Source organism: Thermobia domestica, chromosome 2 (assembly GCF_964235325.1).
Source record: "Thermobia domestica chromosome 2, izTheDome1.hap1.1, whole genome shotgun sequence".
Lineage (NCBI taxonomy): Eukaryota > Metazoa > Arthropoda > Insecta > Zygentoma > Lepismatidae > Thermobia > Thermobia domestica.
The window spans coordinates 137169842-137196877 of record NC_137455.1 but is presented as its reverse complement, the minus strand read 5'-3'; the positions used below and the strand labels follow the sequence as shown (position 1 = coordinate 137196877).

Sequence of the window (27036 nt, the reverse complement as noted above, 5' to 3'; positions counted from 1 at the left end):
ATGACTGATGCCAATATCGATAAATACAAGCCACAATCTTCCCGCAGGGATTTTCGAACACGTGAGCAGGAAACAAAATAAGAAAATATTTAAAAACTTTCTCCCCCCCCCCCCCATAATGTATTTGGACAACCCTTGCGGAAAACTCGTGGCTTGTATCTTCCGATATGAATTGTGAACTGGGGGGTAAAAGTGAGGGAGAATGCGTAGGGAAATCGTTCTCCCACTTCCAGAAAATATCTGAGGCGTCCCATCACTTTCTAAAAAAAATTACAATGTGGAAATATAGGCAAGGGGGACGGCCTGACGTCAAGCGTCCCCCTACCTTTTCAGATCCCCTTTTACCCCTGTCGTGAACATTATTATAAACGTGCTGCTGAAGAAAGAAATCATAATCACACGTCAGCCAAATCCTTAGTACGACGATAATTACACATAAAATTGATCCTGAATATGCTTATGAAAATTTAAAATTAGCTTAAGTTGATGCAACTAGCAAGTTTGAAGAAATTGTATTTTGTGTTCTGCTTTAAACTCTCTGCTCTTTTAAATGGTTTCAGTGTTTCTTTGAAGAAAAAATAGGACCTTAGGCAGAATCGTTCTAACGCATGATTAGTGTCATACTAAAGAGTTCGACTAACATATGTTTCCTGCAGTAGTCAGGCCTTTAGTATGACGCTAATCACATGTGAAAACTGCTCTGCATAAGGCGGATAGTTTTTAAATTGTGTATAAAACTGATTTTCCTCGCGATGCAAAGCTAGTAAATTACATGTAATTTATATGAAAAAAAAAACGTAATGAGTAAATTACCTTATCAAGCCTGAATACACATAAAGCAATATATAGTTCTTGATTTTTTTTATCAAACTTAGGATAGTGCTCAGTGTTGGTATTATTAGAATTTTATGACTAAATACAGCCATGTTAGCCAGTAAAAACATAATTTAGCTATTATCTATAATTTTAAACAAATCTAAGATAAGAGTTGCTAATTTTTAAGCATTTGTATTTAGATATATTTGTATGGCTTCTGCCCGCCCCCATTGTAAGTGTAAATAGAACAATAAAGAAAATAATTGTAAATCGAAGAGCTACGGATTCTACAAGTTTTGTATCAGCCCTTCCAGTCCTTCTAGGATAAACCCAAGCGCCGAACTTTTTATCAGAAATTTTATTACGTGATCGGCGAAACTCTTCCATTCTTGACCAAACTTGGCATAGTAGCGGAGCTCAATGTGCTTAGTACGCGTGTAAAATATTATGGTGTTCATATTTTTCGTTCCTAATACTTATGAGCCATCAATAGTGGAGTTTCGACTTAGCCAAAGGATACCGTACAAATAGCATTGCATTTCCTCGTCTGTCCGATTTTGAAAATTTTTGGATATGTTGTAGCTGAGGACCCCCCGGTCAATTGTTAATATGGGACTAACTACCTATGACCAACCCTGTGACTTTCTGAAGTCACCAAAAGTCACACATTTACATGGACTATATCCTCATTTGCCGAAGCCCAACATAACACACAACTATTTTTTGTATACCAAGTTCAAACCAGCTCTACCAACACCCGTTGGGTGACCTTTGGCGACTTCTGGAGAGCACAAGGTTGGTCATAGTGAGTTTACCCATATAAGCAATATCCCGGAGGTTCTCAGCTACAACATATCCAAAAACCTCCCAAATCGGACAGACGAGGCAATGCAATGCTGTTTGTATCATACAGTGTGACCTTTGGTGACCTCTGGAGGTGAAATGGTTGATCATAAGGAGTTGGCCCAATATAAACAATTGACCGGGGGCTCCTCACCTACAACATATTCAAAAAGCATCCAAATCGGACAGACGAGGAAATGTAATGTTTTTTGTACGGTGTCCTTTTCACGCAAAAAAAAAAAAAAAAAAAAAGTCTCCGTGATTGAAGAAACTCATTCGATGTTCACTAAGCTTGGTATAGTGCTACAGCTCGACGTGCTTGGTATGTGTATCATACGTTATGGTTTATGTTCCTTAAGTTCCTGAGTTATGAGCATCAAATTTAAAGTTATGACTTAGTCAAATCGCAATTTAATAATTGCTATATGATCATGACATGGAGCGAACCTGTTATTAAACGTTAACTTGAAGTATGAGAAAGGTAATTAGGGGATACTTGTTTAGCTATATTGAAAATGCAGCGTGTACCTAAATTGAAGATTTTCTTTTACAAAAAGATCAATGTGAAGTGTGAATAGGGAAGTTTCGTAGTATTTTTGTCAACAGAAAAGTAGTTCATCTTGTGTTTAAAGTGACGATATTCAGCACCAATTCTATATGAAACATTTTGTACTTGTACCTTATGCTATGTCAAATATACGAGGTGTGGCAATTAAATAACGAGACTGGTGTCATAAATGTGATGTATTGCAAAGAGAGTTAGAATTGACTGTTATCCCCTTCAATATATCCCTCTCCCCTATCTATACACCGCTGCATACGTGCCTTCCATTGTTCAAAGCAATGCTGTAGGTCATCAGATATCACACTGTTCAACAAGTCTGCCGTTTTTCGTTCCACCTCTTCCACAGACTGAAAATGTGTTCCCTTCAATGCACTTTTCACTTTTGGGAATAGATAAAAGCCACAGGGAGCCAGGTCTGGGGAATACGGAGAATCGTCGTGCACAGGAATGCGCTTGGCTGCTAAAAACTACTTCAAAGAAAGTGCATTATGGGCAGGCGCATTGTCTTGGTGGAGGATCCATGCATCGTTCTTCCACCAACCCGGTCTCTTCTTCCTTATTCTTTCCCTCAGCTTGATTAGGACTTCTTTGTAGTAAGACAGATTCACCGTCTGCAAAGAAAAGAAAAGCTTTCAGAATCATGAAACAAACAGTGGTTCATGATCAACAACACATCATTAGCTACCTCCCCCCCATGATCCTGCGCGACAGGAGGTGGGCAGTCTCGTTATTTAATTGTCACTCCTAGTAGCTTTGAGTAGTTGATGAAAGTATAATACATTAAACCCTTTATGGCAAATGCCCTGCATAACTGATGATGGTTCTTCGTAATTTTACTGAGAAAAATTTTATTATGCAGAGCCCAGACACGAACTTGGAAGTTCCGTAGCGAACGTAAAGGCGGGGGGTCAGATTTCAAAATCCTCCTTGTGCAAGATAATACAGAAAAGTAATAATTTTATATATCAAGATACACACATATATTGTCCTGGAAATATATTACATTGAGTCCTTGATCCTCGATCTATCTTGATGAAATTTTATGAACACCTGCTCAGATCTTTTAAGTGAAGTCAATTTGTTAGTGGACAAAACCACCTATAATATAGTATGGGAAGACACGAAATAGATAGTGTGTGTATACAGATGGTGATCAGAAAAATGGAAACACCTGAACGAAATTGCAACTTACCAGATTAATATGGTGTCGGGCCACCTTTTGCCTTCAGAAAAGCCTTGATGCGATGTGGGATGGAGGCATAGAGGTCGTGAATGGTAGCAAGTGGAATTTTACACCATTCCTCGTGCAGAGCATCGGCCAGTTCTGTGAGAGAGGATGGGGGTGGAAATCGTGGCCGGAGTCGTGTTTCCAAGACGGACCACTGATGTTCAATTATGTTGAGATCTGGGGATTGGGCGGGCCAGGGGAGGTGTTGAACTTCATCCCGATGTTCCTCAAACCACGCTGCAACAACGCCAGCTGTGTGAATGGGTGCATTATCATCCTGAAAGATGGCGTCATTGTCCGGGAACAACATCCGGACCATAGAATGCAAGTGGTCTCCTAAAATTGCGACATAATCGTTGGTAGTGATTCGTCCGCTAAGTGTGACCACAGGACCCAATGAAAACCATGATATGGAGGCCCACAGCATCACCGAGCGGCCGACATGTTTCACAGTTGGGCGGAGACACTACAAATCATAAGCTTCTTTGGGCGTTCTCCACACATAAACACGGTCCGTGGTTGGGAATAAGGTGAAGGATGACTCATCCGACCATATCACACGTTTCCAGTCCTCATCGGTACTAGTGGCATAATCGCGGCACCATTTGCGGCGTGCGAAAGCGTTATGGTCCCTGATGAGCGGTTTGGCCCGTGCAACACGACCCCGTAACTTCATGTCATGTAATTCGCGGCGGACTATGATTGTCGAAACAGGGTGGGGGAGGTGCTGATTGAGTTCCTCCGTCACTTGTTCTGCAGTGGCACGACGGTTCTGCGTGACAATGTGTTTTAATACCCGGCGTGACATGTCACTCATGATTTTCTTCCGCCCACTGTTCTGCTTCCCCGATGTGGTTTTCCCGTGTGTTGTGTAGGCCATCATCACCTTCGAAACTGTCCCACGCGACACACCTAACACAGTGGCCACTGCCGTCACACTCATTCCACATAACCGCGCACCAACAATTTGCCCTCTTTGAAAATCTGAGAGGTCTCCCATTTTACATTACCTCCGTCTGCTGCAACCACTGGAAACTGCTGTTCCACTGCGCCTGACGTAATGTGGAGACCGACCTAACACACCACCACCAGCGGTCCGGCGCTGCGGGCGCCACGACACCAATGCCAACTCATACATCTGACGTATCGCCAACTACAGGTGTTTCCATTTTTCTGATCACCATCTGTATGTGAAAGAGATATATTGTTGTACAATTTCATTTTTATTTCTATATGTGAAAAGTTTATTTAAAAAAAAATCAGAATATCCATATTCTATGTTGTACTTGGAGAAAGAACTCGTCACAAAATTGTCTATGAAGAGTACAAAAATAACAATTTCAAAAGGATCTCCTACTCTAGGAAGTTGAAAATAACCAGAATCATCATTGTCTACGTGCAGCAAGCACAGGTATACAGATATTGAATTGTATATCGGGTGTTGCAAAATAAGTATTACAACTCTTGGGGGGTGACTCCTGCCACTGAGACAAGAAAAAACGTTCTTTTGAACTTTTGGCTATCGGACATAGTTTCGAATCTACAAGGTGCTGAAAGCGTGGGAAAATGACTTTCGGACGCCAATAGTTCGGAAACTATACAACGTAAAGTGGGCGGCTAAAAAATTCACTGAAGAAGTCATACCTGCTGTATTGAATTTAGCATGTTTCACAATCCTACAATGCACGCGCAAGGAATTTCCCAAAGGAACGTAGGGAGTCCCGGATAATCTGCCAAATGAAAATTGGTCTAAATGGATATGAATTGATAGGGTTTCTACCAGGTAACAATAATTCGTTTGTATTAAGTCGATATTTGGAATAAATACAAAATGGCGGACAACTTCATGCCCGTTGTGTGAGGTTGCATAATCGTCAAATACGGATGCTGGCCAACAGTGATGCTCTGAGTGTTAAGTGTAGCGAATTTGTACTCAAATGCTCTAGAAATACTTCTGGAGTGTCGGTAGAGCAGAACAGATGAAGCAGAGAGGTTCATATGTGTGCAAATACGTAAGGAAAGATGCCCAGAAATGCACTCATACTTAGTAAACGTGAGTTCAAAGCGTCGAAAATGAAAGGAATAGCATCAAGAATATGAATGGCATTGCCAATTCACCAATAATATTTCATCAATCTGATGCAATATGATCTGCACGGTTGCGTACCAATAAGGATGCAACAACTGAGGCCAAGTTGAAATTGTGCTAGGGCACTCACTAAGAAACTGGGTAAACTCAAGGAATGCCAGTAGTGGGATCGCATGATCGATATTGAAATGTGGCCAATATGTGTGTTGATATTAACATGTAGCTAACGGACAAATGTCAACATGTCTCACCACTGCTGGGACACAGTCCCACGTGCGAAAACTAGGAAAATAACGTTGTACATTCTGCTATTACATCTGGTGCACTTTTTGGTAGAACGTAACTAGAACGCGATTGTTTCAATGTTCCTCTTTGTTTGGGACATTGTCCCACAGTCAACATATGGTTCAAATTCTGATAGAGCGTGAAAATAATAAACTTGTATCATTTCCCACGTCTTCTGGGACATATGACGTACTCGAAATATAGGCAAATACCTGCAGAAATTCGTATCTTACACATAGTGCACATGCCAAGACAAAGACGAAAATGACCAATTTGGCACATGTAACACTGCTGCTGGAACACCATACATATGGAAAATAAAACGACATGAGAAATAAGAAGAAACGTCTTAAAGCTCTGATTGTTTACAGTTGTGCAGTAGGAGTAACAAAATGAAACATACAAGCATGTCGGGAGGCTGTACAAAAGCGCTCGCCAAACAAAGTGGGTACCGTACTCCTAAAAGAAATAAATACAGATAAAGTGAGGCTCCCTCGAAACCACAGGGCTAGAGCTCTCGCTTTCACTTGAGGGGTCGCAGTTTCCAATATTACTGGGAGCCCACGGCCTCAGATTCAAGACCCGAGCAGTTATTTTCCTATTTTTCGCACGTGGAACAGTGTCCCAGCAGTAGTGGGACATATTGACATTTGTCCATTAGCTACATGTCGATATCAACACACACACTGGCCATATTTCAATATCGATCATGCGATCCCACTAGCGACATTCATTTAGTTTACCCAGTTTCTTAGTGAGTGCCCTTGCACAATTTCAACCTGGCCTCAGTTGTTGCATCCTTATTGGTATGCAACCGTGCAGATCATATTGCATCGGATTGATGAAATATTATTGGTGAATTGGCAATGCCATTCATATTCTTGATGCTATTCCTTTCATTTCCGACGCTTTGAACTCACGTTTACTTAGTATGAGTGCATTTCTGGGCATTTTTCGTTACGTATTTGCGCACATATGAATCGCCCTGCTTCATCTGTTGTGCTCTACCGACGCTCCAGAAGTCTTTCTAGAGCATTTGAGTACAAATTCGCTACACTTAATACTCAGAACGTCACTGTTGGCCAGCATCCGTACCTGGCTATTATGCAACCATACACAACGGGCATGAAGTTGTCCACCATTTTGTATTTATTCCAAATATCGACTTAATACAAACGAATTATTGTTACCTGATAGAAACCCTATCAATTCATATCCATTTAGACCAATTTTCATTTGGCAGATTATCCGGGACTCCCTACGTTCGTTTAGAGAATCCCTTGCGCGTGCATTGTAGGATTGTGAAACATGCAAAATTCAATACAGCAGGTATGACTTCTTCAGTGATTTTTTTACCCGCCCTCTTTACGTTGTATAGTTTCCGAACTATTGGCGTCCGAATGTCATTTTCCCACGCTTTCGGCACCTTGTAGATCCGAAACTATGTCCGATAGCCGAAAGTTCAAGAGAACTTTTTTTCTTGTCTCAGTGGCAGAAGTCACCTCTTAAGAGTTGTAACACTTATTTTACAACACCCAATATATACACTCAGAGGTCCCCTGACGGGGGAGCTCATACAGTACTCATTCTCATATCATTCTTGAATTTTCATGGACATCGACAAAACTATTCAGAAAGACAGCTCTTCAAGAATACGACTCTATTAGTTAGAATATCCAATTTTATTACGGTGCTTCGACCTTAAGAATCTGAATAATAGCTTAGCATTAGGCTATCAAGGATGGAAAAGAGATCGTTTGTGTGACTCATAATCTTTTGTTAAACTAACAGCTTCACTATTAATTCCTGTAAAAAACGGATTGCTTTGTCACTTATTGTGACAAGAGTCTCATAAATCAAACAGTTTATTTCAATATATTTCTATAGCCTAATACATTGAAATTTATAACATTTCAACAACTCTTGAGAAGCCTGAATATTGAATATACTACTCATATAATGGTGTAGGGAAATAAATTTATCATATTTAATTTACTCCCTTTTTATTATTATTCATTTATTTTCTTTGTAAATTTCTTATGTTTTATCTTAGGTTAATGGTTATAAAGTTTACCTGTTTTATTGTTTTATTACACTTCATTTTGCGCTTAGCAATTTCTATATCATTTAACTATGAACTACATATACTAATCACTATATTGCTTGTAAGAACAACTTTCCCTTTCATTAGTAAGTTCATTACTCTTCAAAGAGTTTATCTAACATTATTATTATTACTACTATTTCAAGAGAACATGACAATAGAGAATAGGAAACAGAGAGAGGAAAAGAGATTCATTACAGCTCTAATTGGATAGTCGCCGGGAAAGTGGGAAAGAAACAAACAAAATTGCGGAGTGCATAATCTGAGCCAAGGAAAGCTTTGATAAATACGTCTATCAACGCGCTTGGATTTTGGTATTTGCAGCATAGTCGTTTTGCTAATGAGACCACGAAAGTCAGGCTAACACACAAACAATCCCAGATCTTGGTTAATGACTCACAACAGTATATGGTGATATTAACTTAAATCCCCTTGGATGAATTTACACAGATCTCTCATTTGAGGCATTATTAATGTTCAACGATAAATAACAACACTCTAACACAATTTTCTTCAAATCTTAACTTGAGTACTTATTTAAATATATATATATTTACAATTTTTAATACACTGTACAAAAAATCTTTATATAGAAAAGTAAAAAACACTGATCTTACGTATTATGTTTTATTGAATATATATCATATGACGGCTTCTAAACAGTACAGGCGAACTCAACAAAACTTTCCTCTATCAATTAATTAGTATAACGATCACGCTGGTGGATTTAGTAAAACATTGTATTGTAGATATTAGTTCGTTTGTATGTACGCCCTTTACCCTAAACGATAACAGTTGAATGAAAGCGAATTTTTGAATTCTATTTTTTTCTAATGTATAGCTAGATTTTTTTTTGAACAAGTTAGTCAATGGAGTCAATCCGTTTATATCTCCTCTGGTAATAATGACTTTCACGGTGGTTATCCATATTCTATTTTCTGCTATTGAGCTGACCAAGCTCAAATGGTGACATAACACATAAACTTGAATCCGCGATGAGATACGATAGTATTTCGACGTGTACGCGGTACCTATACGTGGAAAGCGGTGGCTATTGAACGATAGTAGTAGGCAAGGCCGGGAACGAACTGGTCTCCAAGGGCATGTCTGAGACAACCAGAATTGGGTTGGACTCTTCCGGGCAGTGGTCCAATCGTGGGATTTGGTACACTGTGTAAGCTTATCCCGTGAATCTGGATAACAGCGAGTACGGGCAGGAGGTGAAGTTGCCTTACAACGCTCGGGCACCATGTCTGAAGAACATGAGAGGCCTTAGCTCGCTAGCAAGGCCGCCTCACTAGTAGGTAACTAGCAGACATTCAGGACTTCGAGGTAGCAGTGCAATGGGCATACCACACTGCCTTTGAGAATATGTGTTACATCGCAATTGTGAATCAAAGTTGAGGGACACACGTTGATAGTTCATTGCGCGCACGAGGACTAATCGTCTACATTGAGGAACTATGGGCCGGATGCATTAAGCGGAGCTGGTCCAAAATTTATCCCAAACGGCCGCAGCATGTCTTCTCAACTGCAAAGTGTGGAAGTACACTACTTTACCCTAATATTGAAACCATGTTGTATAATAACTGTAAAATGCTGGAAGTTACACACCACACCATTAGGAGGCAGGAAACATCCTACCGTAGTTGACATCTACTAGACGAATTGAAACTTTAGAGATAGAAACAAATGTACGATTCACGTGATTCTGATGCTTACCTTTTTCCAGAATATATTATTATTACTCAGTGGTAGAGCGTTCACCTCTGGTGCATGGTGTCGCGGGTTCAAACCCTGCTCCCGCCAAGTGAACTTTGTGGTGGATAAACACCGTGTGCGTGGGTTTCCTCGGGGTTGTTCCGTTTCCTCCCACTTTCTTCATTCCACCATTTCATTCATTTCTCATAATCACCGTTTCCTTTAGCCTAACCGGCATAAGCGTGGGAGGTAAAACTCAAAAATTTGATTTCATTATAATTTTATTTTTATTTTTATTATTATTATTATTATTATTATTATTATTATTATTGAAATTTCTGTAATTCTTGTTTTACTTTGACTAAGTGAAAGTATGACCCGATTGATTTCGCCTTTACTAGCTGGAACGCATGTTAGTATATTTAATATTTAATCATATCTTCCTTGAATTGTTTCAACTTGTTGGGCACAGATGTTGCCAAATTTTCAAAATACTCCATATCACTATGCATTTATAGTCTTATTTAGCATTTCCTACAGTATCTTGATGTTAGCTGCCTATGCCTGTATAACCGCTACCAGGTTATAGAAGGATTTTTTGTGGACGCCCTGTATATTTCGTGAAGACAGTGATTATTATTTTCGATTTATACTTTATTCTGCAACGCATATAAGTTCTTTCTTTGGTGGGAATTGCTTCTTTCCCACACAATTGGACAAAGAAGTCTTTCATCGTTTTTTCATATATATATTTAAAACGTTGCTTTTGCTGAGAACATTTTGGTTAGTGACTAACCATTTCAGTGTTTCTCCCTGACTTATTATATGCACAGTATATATTCTGCAGTTATTTGGAACTGAATTAAGTGCTTTCTTTAATCGTTTATGGAAACATTACAATAGATTAGAGAAATACGGGCTGACCAGATGTCCCAGTAGCCGAAGTGGCACCAACTGCGTTGTATTCCAGCCCGTTATCTGTACTTTCTCACGCCAGTGTTATCGCCGTGTCTAGTGCATTATGGGCAGTTGACTAAAATTAACATAAATTGTTTTCCGTATTCTGTTTGTATGTGCATACAGGTGAGTAACTGAGTAATTTTTGAAATGAACTGCCAACACTATTCCGTTGACCATTGCAACCCGTAGCTTGAGCTTGGACGCTCGAGGAGTTTGACTCCAGGTCTGGAAGATGCAACCACGCATCTCGCGTTGAACTTCAAACATAAGTTGTGTTAAGGGGCACAAGCTATTTAGCCGGTGAAGGACGATTTCTTACGGCTAGCCCCAATCAGTGAAATCCTAGGTCCTCAGACCTTGTGCGTTTAAAACGTTATATACGCGCCCTCCAATATCAGAATTCAACTGTGAAGACCTTCTTTTCGTTTATTTACTCAAGATTTACTTTTACGCTGCAGGACTGTTCAGCGTAACAACTGGGTTCATCGTGGGACGATCCAGACAACTTTTCCCCAGTGCGAATCCCCCAAGTGTGTTCATGGTGTGAGCAAAGTATTTCTAGTGATACCTGAATTATAATCATATATACATAGAAAGGGCTATATTTCCCGAATAGGGCAAAACGTAATTTCAACGGCAAAATTTATTAGTGTCCAGTGTTGTATTCATTTCTCTTCGTTATTTTTTTTCAAAATAGTGTTCTAATAAATAAGTATAGTGTCATTTAACCCAGTGTGTTTTCGTTGTTTGTATGAGTGATGTTTGTGTGCGTTGTGGTCTGGATGACCGTCTGATCGTTCGTGAGGTTTTCGAGACGAGACACCCGAACCTCTCGGCGCCTAATGCTCATCTCATTATTGAGACCGACGAGCTTTTTGGGAAACAGTTTGTAACCTTTCTTGGAGAGGTCTTCGTCGTCCTGTCCAGGTAAGTTAAAGTATCAGGAGTATACTTATTGGTAATACCACGAGCCAAGGACAGCGAACAGAATAACTACAGCCGGTTACAAATAAATAGCTGCCCGAACATGGACCACGACCTCTAGTTGGTTACACCTGTTTCAGTTTATGTTTCGTATAGTTTCAAGAATTTTATATTAGGTCAAAGTTAGATTTTTAGATTAACAGTCACTGTGATATTATTGTTATTGAGTCACTTTATAACTTTTTTTATACAGGGAGGCGCCGAGCCCACTGCACATGTCAAACTTGAATGTTGCACAGGTGTAATAACTTATATTTCATGGGGGGCGGCAAGCGAAAGAGGAAAGAACGCCACATTATGTGATCAGTCTCAATGGAGTATTGGAGCACAGAACATCGTTTATCTCAGTTCGTACAGGGTGGTGCGGAGCCGGCTGACACATTTCCAAGTTGAATATTGTACAGGCTTGATAGCTTGGAGTGGATTACAGGTGGAAAATTGGAATCTTATAGAATTTTTTAGGAGTACCACTGTAGTTATCATGGACATCGTTGGAGAGTGGAACAATGTGTTTTCTGGGTCCATTTAAGTGCATCGATTGTCAGGCATTTCATTCTTACCCGGCTTTACGTTAAAAGTTCATTTGATATATTCCAGTGTTTTTATGGCAAAATACCCTATACACTTTTCATTTTTGCCCAGCCGCAACCCATTCGAACTATCGCGCCTGCGCAATATTCGACTTTGAAAATTGTCCGTCGGCTCCACGACACTTCGAATTATGTAACTCTTCACGATTATGCCTGAAGTACTCATACCCATGAATATAGACAGAATTGGTAACACACATACTATTGTAAAACATCAAAATAACTGCTTCCTTTCATTCTTACGTTATGTAATATAACCCTGCTTTACTCTTCCTTCTACTGAAAGCACTCCATATCACTTCACTGTCTGAATATTAGATTGTCTGCACAGTGTATTAGTATTTTGCTTCGTTTGCATCGAGCTTGACTTGTGAATACTTCTTCGCTAGGTTTCTTCTTCATATGTAAGCATAGGTTTCTTCTTCATGAGGTTGTTTTGAAAGCTAATAAACCACTGCGCACTCGGAAAATGTGAGCTAGTGGATAAGGCAATAGATATGTTAATGCAGACACGGTGCTAAACGACCAAGACCCATCAGAAAGAATGAAGATCCTGCTGCACATCATTAATTAGTCTGATACAGATCTTGATGATAGCAAATTGATTAAATCAATTCAAATTCAGTTCTATTTATTATATCTGTTGAATAACTACAATATGATAACATTTGTAGCAACAAAATGTACATCAAGATTAATTATCTTTCCTTCAATTAAGCAGATCAAACATAACTAAAATCATAAAATCAATTTAGATTTATTAGGCGAGTATTCACTAATACATCAACTTACTACTGCATATAAGAATCTTCGTATTTCACCCTGCATTTACTATATACTCAATTGTTTATATTTTATTTATCGTGCATTACTATTCAATACCATTTATTATATAATCGCTATATATCAAAATAAAACAGACTGCCGTCTCTAAAGAATTGCATGGTAAAGATCTACGTTACATATGGACAGTAAATCTTCTCAATATTTTATTACAGTTTTACAGTAACTACCTCCAAATAGTATACTAGTAATATCAACAACATTTCAGTACTGTTACGATATTATGACTGAAATTCTTCGTGATATACTGAATGTAAGTTGCTCCAAATTAGAAGAAAAAATTAGCAACAGAACCCTTTAGGATTTAAGATTAATGACCTAGTACAACATACTGATTTTTACGTTTCTTTCATACACAAAATAACTAATATGTTCGTTTTGTACCTAATATAATCATTAAATGATGCGTGTAAAAGTCAATATATAAAAGATTGTCGGTCATATCAAACACTTATTGAAATGAATATGAGTATTTTAACTAATGTCACTATATTACAAATTATGATACAATTCGCTCTAGTTTTGCAATAATTAGAATCATCTACATCAAAAGAAAAGAAAAAAATAGCATTAAACTTCGTACTGTACACATAGCATGATACATTTTCCTTCCTCTTTGACACTCTCCGGATTTGCCTGAAAGTGTTTTGATTTCCAATTATCACCTTCATCAAATGCTTTCCTGTCCAATGTTGATATTTAAGTCAAAATTCGGTTATTTTCTTCTTCATAGCACTTGTTAGATTTCTTTTCAGCAGCTGTCGAAGGTAGTCCTAAGTCTTTCTGACAACAATGATGGATTGTCCATGTTGAGACAACTTACAGCAACTCAGGATTTTTTTGAGATCTATGTCTATTAATGATGGATCAGATACTCTTAACGTTATAAAATATGCTCAGTCCTATTGTTAGCACTATTTGGCCTACCTGAACCAACTTTTTGTTGTGGTTCTATGCTACTTGGTACTAAACTGGATACATTTTACAGAAAAAAAAGTAATATTTCTAGACTTTTTCAATTCTGAAGCCACATAAATTACAGAAAATCATTGCTTTAGTAAAGTTAACGTGTAAGTTTTATTTTCAGTTGAAAGCTTTTTTGCATCCCATTATTCGCCATGAAAGCAGAGATATCAAGCAGCCACAATCTAGTATTTCTTTTGTTATCAATAAAGGGTAAAAATGTTAATCATGCAAAGAGAACTAAAAGGGAACTGAGGCTCAAGGAGTCACAGAAAAAATGCTACCATCCTGATAGAGTAGTTACAACGCGTAGGTCAAGAAGTTGGGAAAAGAAATTCAACTTGGTATAAAGATGTTAACATGGTTTACTAACATTCCTACTTACTCTGTCCGTATGTTTGTCCTGGATACAAAAGATCAAAATAAAATGTAAGCCAGGATGTAAAGTTTTTTTTTTTTTAACAGGAATTCATATTGTTGATTAAGGTGATCTAGTCACCGGAAGAGGTAGAAATAAACAATTTCTGTTTTTAACGTGTATCACTATAGAGGGAAAGTGGTGATAGATAGCAAGAAGCAGATAACACTTTTCTGCAATCGATTAAGCGTCCCAAGTATATACTTTATCTTTAACACTCTGCTAAAACCAAAAGTTATAGAAATCTACATACTATAACTTCCAGTTTCAATATTGATCGACAATGTTCTATTAATTCATTATCGATATAATCAATTCTATATATACACAATCGATTCAGCATTCTAAGAATAGATACCATTTTATCTCTTAACCCTCTAATCAAATCGAAAGTGGCAAAGATACACCACTCCAGGTTTTATTGTTGATTGCTATAAATTAAAATTGGTAATAAGGAAACGACCCAAAGACATATTTTTGTATTTAATCTCCATTCTAATCTCTCTACTAAAAGTCGAAGTAGTAGAAATCTACTACTATTTCCGATGTCAATATTAATTGAGAAAGTGTCAAGGATTGGAAACAAAACTCCTTCACTTGGTATACAGGTAGCACTACTACATGTTAAAATTCTAATATCTTGAATTTTTAATAACATAGTAATGTTTCAAATACATCATAAAATGATTTGTAAACTATACCTGTTCAGTTCCCGCTTGAATTGTAGTCACAACGGTGTAAATTTTCAACACCATGAATCCATTGAAGAATTCCTCGAATTAAGTCGTAGTGAATTCTCCTTTAGAAATTCAGAATTAATGATGATTTGCGTTTCAGTTTGGTATAGTAGGGACAGCACATGTAATTTCTTATTACATTTTTTTGCATTGTGTTGCTTTGCGATTCTAAAATTTTGCAAGAATAATATCCTTGGTCCATTTCATTGCCAAAAAACTATCATTAATCCCGATATAATATTATACATCTTCTTTCTTTCTCGTTCTAGGTAGCCTGGATCAAGTCTGATACAAAAGCCATTTTGGCTATTCATAACCATATGGTAGCTCACAATCAGCGACTATCTGTGACTCATAACGGCCACAATACGTGGAAATTGCATATCAGCAACGTTCAAAAGAACGATTCTGGGACCTATATGTGTCAGATTAACACAGATCCCATGAGGAATAGGGTGAGTAAAATTATATTAACTTATTTTCAACTAAAAAGTTGAAAAGTTGGTTCTAAAATTTATCACAGAAAAATTGAATACCTTTTTGTATTGGTCATATTGGAAACATGAGTAGTTTATGTGATTAGTTGAAAATTACGTATTTATACAACATTTAACCTGAATTAGAAACACTATCATAAGTTTATTTCCTTCTATGGAATGTGAAAATGTTTTCAACAGTTTTTATTTTGTTGTCCCTACGTTCTACTGTTGTTTATGAATGAACCTCAAAAGAAGAGCAGCAAGTTGTGCTTAGTGTTGTACTGTTTCATATCAGTGCTAGGATTCCTGATGGCGTTGTACATGTAACACTGATTATACTGTTTTCTGAACTTGTCAAAATTAATTTAGACATAATTCTAAATTAAAGTAGAAGCCGTCTCTTTTTCGGGCCAGACCACGAAGACTCAAGGTCTATAGGGGAGAGGAAGGGAATGGCGATCAGTTGGGAATGGCGATCAGCCCACTTTGCCCTCTTGCGTGACCCGAGGAGAAGTCAAAGTAGTGCTGCCATCTGCCTCTTGTAGCAAGGTTTCTTGTGTATTGTCGAGGAAGATGTCAGAGAAGACTGAAGTCTACAGCGTGCTGAAACTTGTTTTTGTTGATTTTCTTATAAGGTTCATTCCCGTTGTGCCTACTTCCCGTTCTGCCTACAGACCCTCCAGCACTTTAAAGAAAATATTTTTAATTATCTTATCTCTAGGCAGAACGGTAATTCCCGTTGTGCCTACTCTTTCGAGACGGGGAATTATGTGCAGGGAGGAATTTTTGTAGGGAATATTTCTTTAGTATTTCTAAAAGCTTCTGTAAAAACAACCACCACCTCTACAAGTTTCATCATACATGGAAAATTGGTTGACTCAGTTGCAAGAATGTTAGACATTGTATGTGAAACAAACATTAAAAAAAAAAAAAGATCTAATATCAAGCAATTTCAGAACAAAATTTTATTTGGGTTTCCAGTAGTTTACCTCCAGCATGCTAAGACTTGCAGTACTAAAAAATGCCACAGTTCACATCCCCAAGACATGTCTGGCCAACTATTAAACAAACAACGCAAGAGGATGCATAAGGCGGCTTTTAAAAAGAGTGTTTGTCTCCATCATATCTCTTTCCTCGAATTGATTGATTCAGTTGCCAGTAACCCGTTTGACATTGTATCTGAAACGAACACGAAACAGACTTACTTCGGGCTAATATCAATTCATTTCACAACCGAATTTTAATCGGTTTTCCAGTAGTTTATCTCCAGCATACTAAGGCTTGCAGTACTAAAAAGTGCCACAATTCACATCCTCAAGACATGTTCGGCCATACATTAAACAAACAATGCAAGATGATGCATAAGGCGGCCTTTTTGAAAAAAAAGAGCCTTTGTCTTTTACATCACTGCTCCTTCTTTGGCATTACCTTAACAGGTAATTTGTCTTCTAACACGATTCTATACTACATGCAATGTTACATATACTTATATTGTCAATGTAAATACTACATATCGTCAATGTTAATACCATATATCGTTAATATAGCCAATATATTTAAAACATCTCACCATCACTGTTCTAAATGCAAACAGTATGCAACTGCATCTGTGTAAGCCACCAAGTCTATTACATGTGATTCCAGACGTGCCTTCAATGATTTTATTTTTTGTTCAATTCGCTTATATTTCAGCTTTGGTTCCTTCGGTTTTTTTCCTACCTCCAACATCAGCATACAAGCTTCATTCTCACTCTGTTCTTGCTGCAACAGCTGTACAAATGTAAAAATATTTGGATGTTCTCTTGTCAGTTTTCTGTTTAATTTAGAGTGCCAGCCCTCTACAACATTATTTGTTCTTCCCTCAACTTTATCATATTGGTTCCATATATCTCTGGAAAAGAGAGAAACATTAATTACATAAAACAAATCAAAGCTTGACAATAGACATTCAACAACGATTGGAAGTTGCATGTTAACGTCTGTCGTAGATAACGTTAAGGATAACGTCTGTTGTTTGTTGTTAGTAACACGGTAAATTTATAAGTATTCAGTTTTGTAATCATTACACTACTATAGAGTTAATTTCAGATCTCTGGTATGAGCAGATTAAAATTTCGTATTGGCATGCAGATCTCAGAAATGATTTTTTATGGAATGAGAATAATAATTACGCTTACCACACTCCATTAAAGACACTATGCACCATTTCATATCCAGACACTTCTGAGCTCACAATTGTAGAACACATAGGCAATACAACAATGACAAACGAAACTAATGGAAAAACATAAAGGACTAAAATGACCGAATGAGTAGGCCTATATATGAAATACTAATCACTGCTAACGTAGATTTCGTTTCCCAAACGAAAACCACATATATTTGAAAAAAAAAATCAAACGAAAAACAGATAGTGAAATAGCGTAGAAAATAAGGTAACTACTATATCGTACTTACTTTGTGAAAATGGCGTCTGCATCGTCCAGCCATGTTTCGACTAAATAGTCATGAAACTTCTCTGCGTTTTGTACTTCCGGGGCATTTTCCTGGAGATGCAGGAACATGTCACCCACTTGCTCCACTGGCACAAGTGGTAGTGCAGCAGCACGTCTTATCCACTTCCTGACCTCTTTGTCTTCTTCATAAAAAGTGGACAACCCCAATGACTGAACTTTCCTCCATAAACATTGGGTGTAATGGTAGAAACACCCACGAATGGCTGCATCCGGAAAAACACCAGTAACGGCATTGATTACCGCTCTTTCAAAGTCTATAATCACTGTAGTAGGATTAAAGGAAAGACCATTTGCAAAAGCCGCATCTTTAATGAGAAGCAGCATCCTACGATAGTCTTCCTCTTTCTTAGAAGGCAATAAACAAAATAGAAACGGAAAAGTCTGCCCCAAATATGTCCCATGTATGGTGTACAGCTGCTGATATATACGGGGAGCTGCTTTAAAAGTACCATCCATCCAAACTGTCTTTGTGGTTGAAAGCTTCCGTAAATTTCCGGTTGTCCCAAAGACCTGCAGAATATAATATTAATATTTAGCTCCCCTAATATATTGATAATTATTAGTGTATTAGCTAATTAACATATTAACAAACTTATTAAATTCAAACAAAATATATATTTAATATTGAATTTTCAGACATGCTGCAAGCTTGAAGTGTGATGACCAGCATACTTAATTCTAGCTAAAAATTTAAGGATGCATACTTGAATGTTAAAGTTATCTAAAGCTCGTGCCCAGAATATAATACAATTGAAATCCCTTATTTGAATCAGTTAATTGTATTAGTACACCTCTGGCTCCAAAACTAAACTTTGAGGATCCTATTAAGTAAATTCAAACTAGATGATATTAATTAATGTCTGTAAACTTAACACTGCTAACATTAAGTACTTTACGAAAGTTATTGTAATTAAAATTGAATAATAATAAATTCAGTTACCAATAATCGATCAGAATCAACACCATCATCAATTAAGAGAAATTCCTCTCCTGTTAATGTCTGTCTCCACCTGCCCTCTAACCTAATACAATTTCTTGTTGTGGGAAGTTCAGGCCTTTCTGCGCTTCTACAGTTATACAGGGTATGTTTAATTCCCTCAAATGTTGGCAAAGCGGCTGCAACCTCTTCCTGTATCCCTTCCTTTGCAATCACTTCTCTGAAGATAGAAACAAATGAAATAAATAAAAAAAAATACATGAATAGTTTCGTTAAAATTTACCTGCAAAATACATTCATCTGACTAGTGCAATAAGCTTGAAGTCAAAACTTGTAAACTGAGATTATTTGTACTGCTAACTTGAACTTGTATCACACGACTAGCGAGATACTAGGCCACTACCTTCAAGAAACTGACTTCAGTTTACCCAGATCAACTATTTGGTGTCTCCTAACGTAATGTTAAAAAACGAAAGAAAAAAGTAGTTAATTTTTAACTAGAAGATAGAACTAACCAATAAAATAACTACTCATTTAAAAGGAAAATTTAGTCTTACCTGTAAACTTTTGGAACTGCATCTACAGGATTCTCGGACACTTTACACTTCATCCTGTCTATTAAGCATCTTGCTTCAATTTTGCTCCTTTCTGTTTCATGAGAGTGTACTCCACTCTTTGATAAAACATCGTCACCCAAAACAACAACTGTCGCTTTGCACCCACGTGTACATTTCCAATATGTCTTTTCTTTACTACGTCTATTAATCCGGTATAAGAACCCTTCGTACGCGAGCACTTTCCCCCCGTATTTCGAACTGACAAATTCTGCCATTCTGTGCTGCTTACTATTCCTATTGATACTTATAAAGTGACAGATTAAAAATTTGAATTGAATTTTATACAGATTACTGTCTCGATCTCAGAACTTTCACTTTTCGAAGCCGTCAGGTGTTCTGAACGCTGATTGGCTACCGGTAAACACAGTAGCCAATCACCTTCAAGAGTACCAAACTGAAACAAAATCTTATAAATCCCTTTCCCTCCCCGATTATCTGACCTTTTGATTTGAGTTGAAACTCTACAAAAATATTCAATTATGATATTTGTATTTTGTATTCCTGCTATTTACATTGACAATATAAATATGAAAATAGAAGTATGTATGATATTATGGCATATAGTATAGAATCACGTATAGAAGACAAATCAGCTGATAAGGTGATGCCGAATCAATTTACTATGAGTCGTAGCACGTTGGAGATGAAATACTGGAAAACCGAATAAATTTTTTTTGTGAAATGACTTGATATTAGACCGAAGAAACTTCGTTTTATGTTCGTTTTCGTTTCAGTTTCAATGTCAAACTGTTTTTTTTTTCAACTGAATCAATTTTCCATTTTCCTGTAGGAATTAAAAAGAAATAATATTCATATTTACTAAAGTAGATGCAAACAACCCTGCTAATAACAGAACTATATCCCAGCAATTTTTCCCAGAAGAAAAAGTAGAATAACATCTAAAATTTATGATGAAACTTGAAGAAATAGTTATTCTTCTTACATAATTTCTTAGAATTACGAAACAGATTATTGCGAATGCAAGACAAAACCCATGGAAAATTTCTGATAAAACTGACAAAATTCAAGGAACAGAATCATAGTTGCAGTTTAATAAAGAGATATTTTTTCAGCGGCCATGCATCTAAAATGTTATATATAATTCTTCACTTTATTGAAATAACATTTTCTAAATACTGAAAACCCAACGAAACACATAAGACTGTTATAGTAATCAGATGCGTAGCTAGAGGGGAACGAGCGGGGCTGTTGCCCTGAGCGCTAATAGTAGGGGTCGCCGAACAAGCAAGAAGAAAGAAAAAATATGGGAAGTCAGTAAACGACGCGTCGCCCTGAAAACGTATTGGCGTCCGATTAAATCAATATTGTTAGTTTGCAAAGAAATAGATATGATAAAAATTTTCTTGCTTGCTCCGCTCGCAACATAAACGTTTCAATAAGAATCACAACAAGCTTTTACTTATTACGTTAAAAAGTTATTATATATGATTTGTTAGTGTCAGTGTGATAAGCAAGGTGCCTAGTAATGACTTATAGTCTACACAGGAGTGTTTTCAAAATCAGAAACGGTCAAAGTATGAAATACGTGTTCGGCGTTTTGTTGGTGATGAGTTTGCTTAGATAATCACGCTTCTCTACCCAATCGGATTACTCACGACGGTGAGAATGAAAACTCTGAGAAATTCGCAAAGAAGGCTCCTTCTGAATTTCCATTACATTTCACAGAATATTTTTACCGTAAAATAATCGAAATTAAAATGCTATTTGTGTGGTCACATACAGAATAAAATCACAGATATTTACGATTATTAGGAAGGCTGGAACCACGTGTAATAGGCTTGATGGCTTACATAGGCGTGGTTGCATACTGTTTACATTTTGAACAACGATTATGAGATCTTTATTTAAATTACATTGGGTATATTGACGATATGTGGTATTTAGTATTTACATTGACAGTATAAATGAAATGAAATGAAATTTTTAAGTTTTACGTCCTACGGTAATGCTGGCTAGGCTAAAGGAGACGGTGATGATGAGAAATGAATGAAATAGTGGAAAGTAGGAGAAAACGGTAGAACACCGAGAAAACCAACGCACACGGTGTTTGTCCACCACAAAGCTCACCTGGCTCGAGCTGGGATCGAACCATGGACCCCATGCACCAGAGGTGAACGCTCTACCCCTGAGCCATTGCGGTCCCATTTTTTTCTTTTTTTACAATATAAGTACGACATATTGCATGTAATACAGAATCATGTATAGAGGACAAAGCACCTGATCATATATAGAGGTGATGCCGGAAAAAGATCTGTGATGTAGAAGACAAAGGCTTTTTTTAGAAAAAGAAAAGAGACCGAATTATGCATCTTCTTGCATTGTTTGTTTAATATATGGCCAAATATATTTTGAGGATGTGAACTGTAGCACCTATTACGTACTGCGAGCCTTAGAATGTTGGAGATGAACTACTGGAAAACTGAATAAAATTTTGTTGTGAAATGACTTAATATTAGACAGAAATAAGTTTATTTTCTTGTAACTGAATCAATTAATTTTCCATTTCTCTGTAAGTATTAAAAAAACACATCTCTACTAAAGTAGACGTGAATAACGCTGCTAATAACAAAACTGTACCTAGTCATTTTTTCTGAGAAGAGCAAGTAAGATAACATTTAAAATATATGATGAAATTTAAAGGAATAGTTATTCTTCTTACAGAATCTATTAGAATTACTAAAGAAAAAATCCCTAGAAAAGATCCCTCCCTGCACAGAATTCCCCGTCTCGAAAGAGTAGGCAGAACGGGAAGTAGGCACAACGGGAATTACCGTTCTGCCTACAGATAAGATCATTAAAAATATTTTCTACAAAGTGCTGGAGGGCCTGTAGGCATAACGGGAAGTAGGCACAACGGGAAGACACCTCTTATAAGGATCTGCATATTTCAACTCACGATACGTATAATTTTAAGTTGTAAGATCTTGAAGTTACTAAGATTCATAAAAAGTTATATTTACGTCTAATGCACGACACATAATTATATTTCAAATAAACTACGTTTTACAGTATAACCAGCTCAATTTTCAAAATGGCGCAATGTTGGGAATGCCGATCAACGTGATCGGTTTACCATCATGGTGATCGCAATTCCTAACAAACATTTGGAATACTTCTCCAGCCAAAATTTATAGACCTAGACCTAAGATAGGCAATACGCCTACTTGAGTCAAACACTGAAACTTTGGTATCGGTGTAACCTTTGTGGATCGTGGGTGCATGGTGACTGTACTGTTGTGGACTCACCATATAGATATATCTGTGACGTGTCTTTAAAAAACGTCACTAAAACATTCAGTTGACGTTTCTCAGTCTTTCGAAGGCGCAGTGTAGAAAAAAACTTGAATTGCCTATGAAACTATGTGTGTTTATTAAGCTTGTACTGTGATCGCCATTACCAACATGTGATGGGAATTGCGACCAAAGTAGCAATTTGAAATTTTCCCATCGTGTTCCCGAACTGAAAGAACGATCCTCTTTTTATTTGACACACTTATTGTAGAAGAATTGGAGTACATATTTACAAATTTGTTTCAATATATTTTGCAAATAAAACTAAGTAATAACCCATTTTTCTTAGGTGATCGCCATTTCCCACCCCTCCTAAGGCTCTACGTTTTCTTGATTTCGGTACATTTTTACAAGAATAGTAGAAGTTTTAAGAAATTGTTAAGGTACCTTTTATGTCTCTATGTTTACTGAACAAAATGGAGCTATTGTTTACTTGTATTTCTGTGACCTTTGTTTCCCACCTATATTTACACAAAAGACAGATAGCAAACAAGTCTATTTACTGAGCCATATTGAAGAATCAACTGAAAAACAATTGAGAAATACTATATCCATATATATATATATATATATATATATATATATATATATATATATATATATATATATATGAGAGGACAAAAGAAGTTCCTGTAAGTGAATGAGGAGAAACTGAGCTCAGCGTTTCTTCTAGAATCCATCCGAAGACTTTCTGGCAATCCTCCTCAGAATCATAACTCACTTTCGACCTTCCTTCTTTCCGCCTCATGATGTCTTGAGACGCCATCCACAGTGAAATATCATCTCCTAAATTTACTCTATTTCTCTTTGTCTTTGTCTCAGAAAAATGTACTATATTTGTCCATGACTGCAATATACGTACTATACTTCTACTCAAAATGTCAGAAGGCTTTACACAAACAAGTATTTATGAAATGACAAAAAAAAGAATCAAAAATGTTTTCAGATAGTATTAAATGGCACACTAATTTTCTTATTTTGCTTAAGGCTGTACTTGGTTGCTGACTATCATCGTTTGACCAGAATTCCCCCAAATTTGATTATATTATTCCAGAGCAAATTCTCATCTGGATTCCCTACCGAAGTGTTGGTTTTGATCCAAGTCTGGAAAACAGTACGTAATATTCATTGTAGGAAAAAGGAAATAATTCTTCAATCTTTGTTTAGTTATGTCCTACCAGAAATGTTCATTATACGTATGCCCCCTGAAATATATATACTTATGCTTCTTCAATATATTGGAATCTATGTTGTCCCAAAAAGAGAGATCGCATCACTTGAAAATGGTTGAATCTTTGAAACGAATTTTCCAACGTAGTTAGAACCTAACTCAAATTGTGTTTTTTATCATCTCCTTTTATTAAATGATGCACCCTAAGGGCGTTCACAAATAGGGTGTTCGGAAATTCTCTATGCTCCTGATTCGAGACATAGGGGAAGGTGCTGTACCTAAGGTAAACGCACCGGATTTCGACAGGTTAAGGACCTTTTTCAAAATCAATTGCCTATTGTGGCCATAATATTGGTCGGTGTTGACCCATTTTTTCCCTTGAAATGTACAGTCTCTACTAATACTAAATGTCACTTCAAGGCTCAAATGCTAATGTTAAAATTTTTTATGAAACTGGAACTCGCCAATGGAACCCGAATTCGACACACTTCACCTGGTTTCGACAGTTGCGGTATCTGAATTCGACACCTTCAATTATATCCATGTAAAACATTAAGTCGGCATTATTATTAGTAGTAATCTCTTCTCAGCTTCAAATATTGGTTTATTATTATGCAGAAATTATCAGACGGGTAAAAGAACACAACTTAAATTTTCTGAACTGATGGTGAGTAGTTACTTCGATGATCCTCAATTCGACATGCTGGAACCTGATTTCGACATTCCATGTCGAACTGAGGTTACAACTATCGGAGAATTATGCAACAAATAGCTTTACGAAAGACTTTGAACATACTTGTACGTTTAGATATTGAGTTAAAATTATATTTGTACTACTGAGCATAAATTCGACAACCTTGTCGAAATCCGGTTCACGTTACAAATAAAGGCTCGTGTTTTCGACAACTCCCCGTTCATGTTACATCACAACCTTTGTCCTCACAGAAGAAAACAAAACGCACTGATTGAAACTCCTTTACAACATTAAAGTACCACTATTTGCTTGAAGCAAACCTAACTTTAATAAAAGTCTTACGAAAATAACCTGCCGTCTTATGATTTATTTTAAGATTATGTGTTTTTTCTCGAAGAGTGTATCACACACACAACAATGTACTTCTTTTCTCCATGCGTATGACTCATCTACTGTAACCGCACTTTTGACACGAGAAAAGACACTCCCATAATTTTGCCACTTCTATGCACGATTGCAGGGATGACATCTTACGCTTATTTCACAACATTTAAGCACAGGTATGTCGAATTCGGGTGCCTGTCGAATTCAGGCGCGTTTACCTTACGGCCAAAATTTGGATTTGAATATTTTCTGTTTCCTATAATGCATTTTTCGCAAATATAAAATTTAGGTCCTTAGTTTGGAGTCTCTTGATTACACAAAATTTGTATCTAGTTCAAAATGTCGTTAAATAAGAATAATGTTTTATTTTTCCGAAGCCCCCTTTCTTGGCCGTAGGTACACCAGCCCGTTGTACCTACGGCCACCTATTATTTGTACCCACGAACAGGTTGAAATTGAAAAAAAAAATAGTCAAGAATTGGTTACAAATAACGTTTTAGTTTTGTTAATAAACATGTAATAAAGGAAACAGAGCTTTGAGCAAAAGTAATCAAAGGTTATGCTCGTTAATTGCACACATTTGTCTGAAAAATGTAATTTTCATTTTAAACTCAAGTTGAAATTGCTGAAACCAACTGAAAATGAGACAAGATGGGATTGACGTGCAGTGGATCCAACTTTTGGCTATGGCAGCTTCTTAAGATATCAACTCGTGGATGTCAAGGCCCGTTTAGTCATCTTTTGTTTATTTACTAGTTTTGGTGGTGCTCCATTTCAAGTTCTCTTCAGATGCTTTTCCTGTTTTTCGTGATAGGCTTTTTCTAGTTTCTTAATATCTTGTGAGCTTGTCAGAAACCTTGAACTGCCTTTTCTTGCTTTTTCGCTAGCTTTGCCCTTCGTTGCTTTTCCCTAGAGTGCACCAACGTGGCTTTATCCAAATAAAAATCGGGAATCAATCAATAGAGTCACTACCAATAGTTATAAGGAATTGTTGGTACTTTTGGTACACTGTAGGGGAGAGAAAAAGTACAGTTTGTGTCCACATTTTTTTTTTACTTTGACCTCCCGAAAACATAAAAAAAAATAAAAATAAACAGCTACTACCAGACCAAGATATCTGAACACGACCACGTAAGGAACTCAAGGGCTCAAAATGGAGTCTTCTCTCACAAATTCCGGATCTTTCCCGAGAACACACGGCTTTTAATCAGCACTGGCCGTAGGTACAACTGGCCGAAGGTACAGCACCCTCCCCTACACTCACACTGGTGTATATAGTAGAGACCTGCACGGACCGGGGTCGTCCCGAGGTCCAAAGCCCGGCCCGGCCTGCTTGGGCTGGCCGACACTGTTATTTCTTTGGGCCGGGTCGGGCTTGGGCTGGCCGACACTGATTTCTCTTCAGGTCGGGCCGGGCTAGGGCCGATCAATTGCAATTCTTTAATAATTATTGACTTTCGTTAAACGATAATTGGAATAAAGCCAAACAAAGTGTGTCCGTGAAAAATGTTACAAAGAATGCAATAGCTATTTATAGTTTGTGTTGCTTAGCGGCTCTACTTTCACTATAGAGGATTGCAGGCATTATGCGGTAGATTAAGCTCTGATCTTGACCTTCACTGAACTCAAAATATAACAAGAAGGGGTGGGAATGTTTTGCCTGTCGCTAAACAATATTGCCATCTTCACTTTATGCTAAAAATCAATTAAGTTAGATTTTTGTTACAGGGAATGGAGTTTTTGTTCTCTCGATGACAGGCAAAGTTTTCGGAGGCAATAGTACTATTCGGGAGGCAAGCG

General features: G+C 37.2%; 1 protein-coding gene across 1 annotated transcript in view; it reads left to right on the top strand.

Moving 5' to 3' along the window:
• Positions 1-27036, top strand: part of LOC145675696 (lachesin-like) — an 866246-nt gene that overhangs the window by 592765 nt on the left and 246445 nt on the right. The window contains exon 4 of the mRNA XM_081746303.1: positions 15396-15581. Within this exon, the coding sequence (XP_081602429.1) occupies positions 15396-15581 (186 nt within the window). The remainder of the gene's footprint in view (positions 1-15395; positions 15582-27036) is intronic.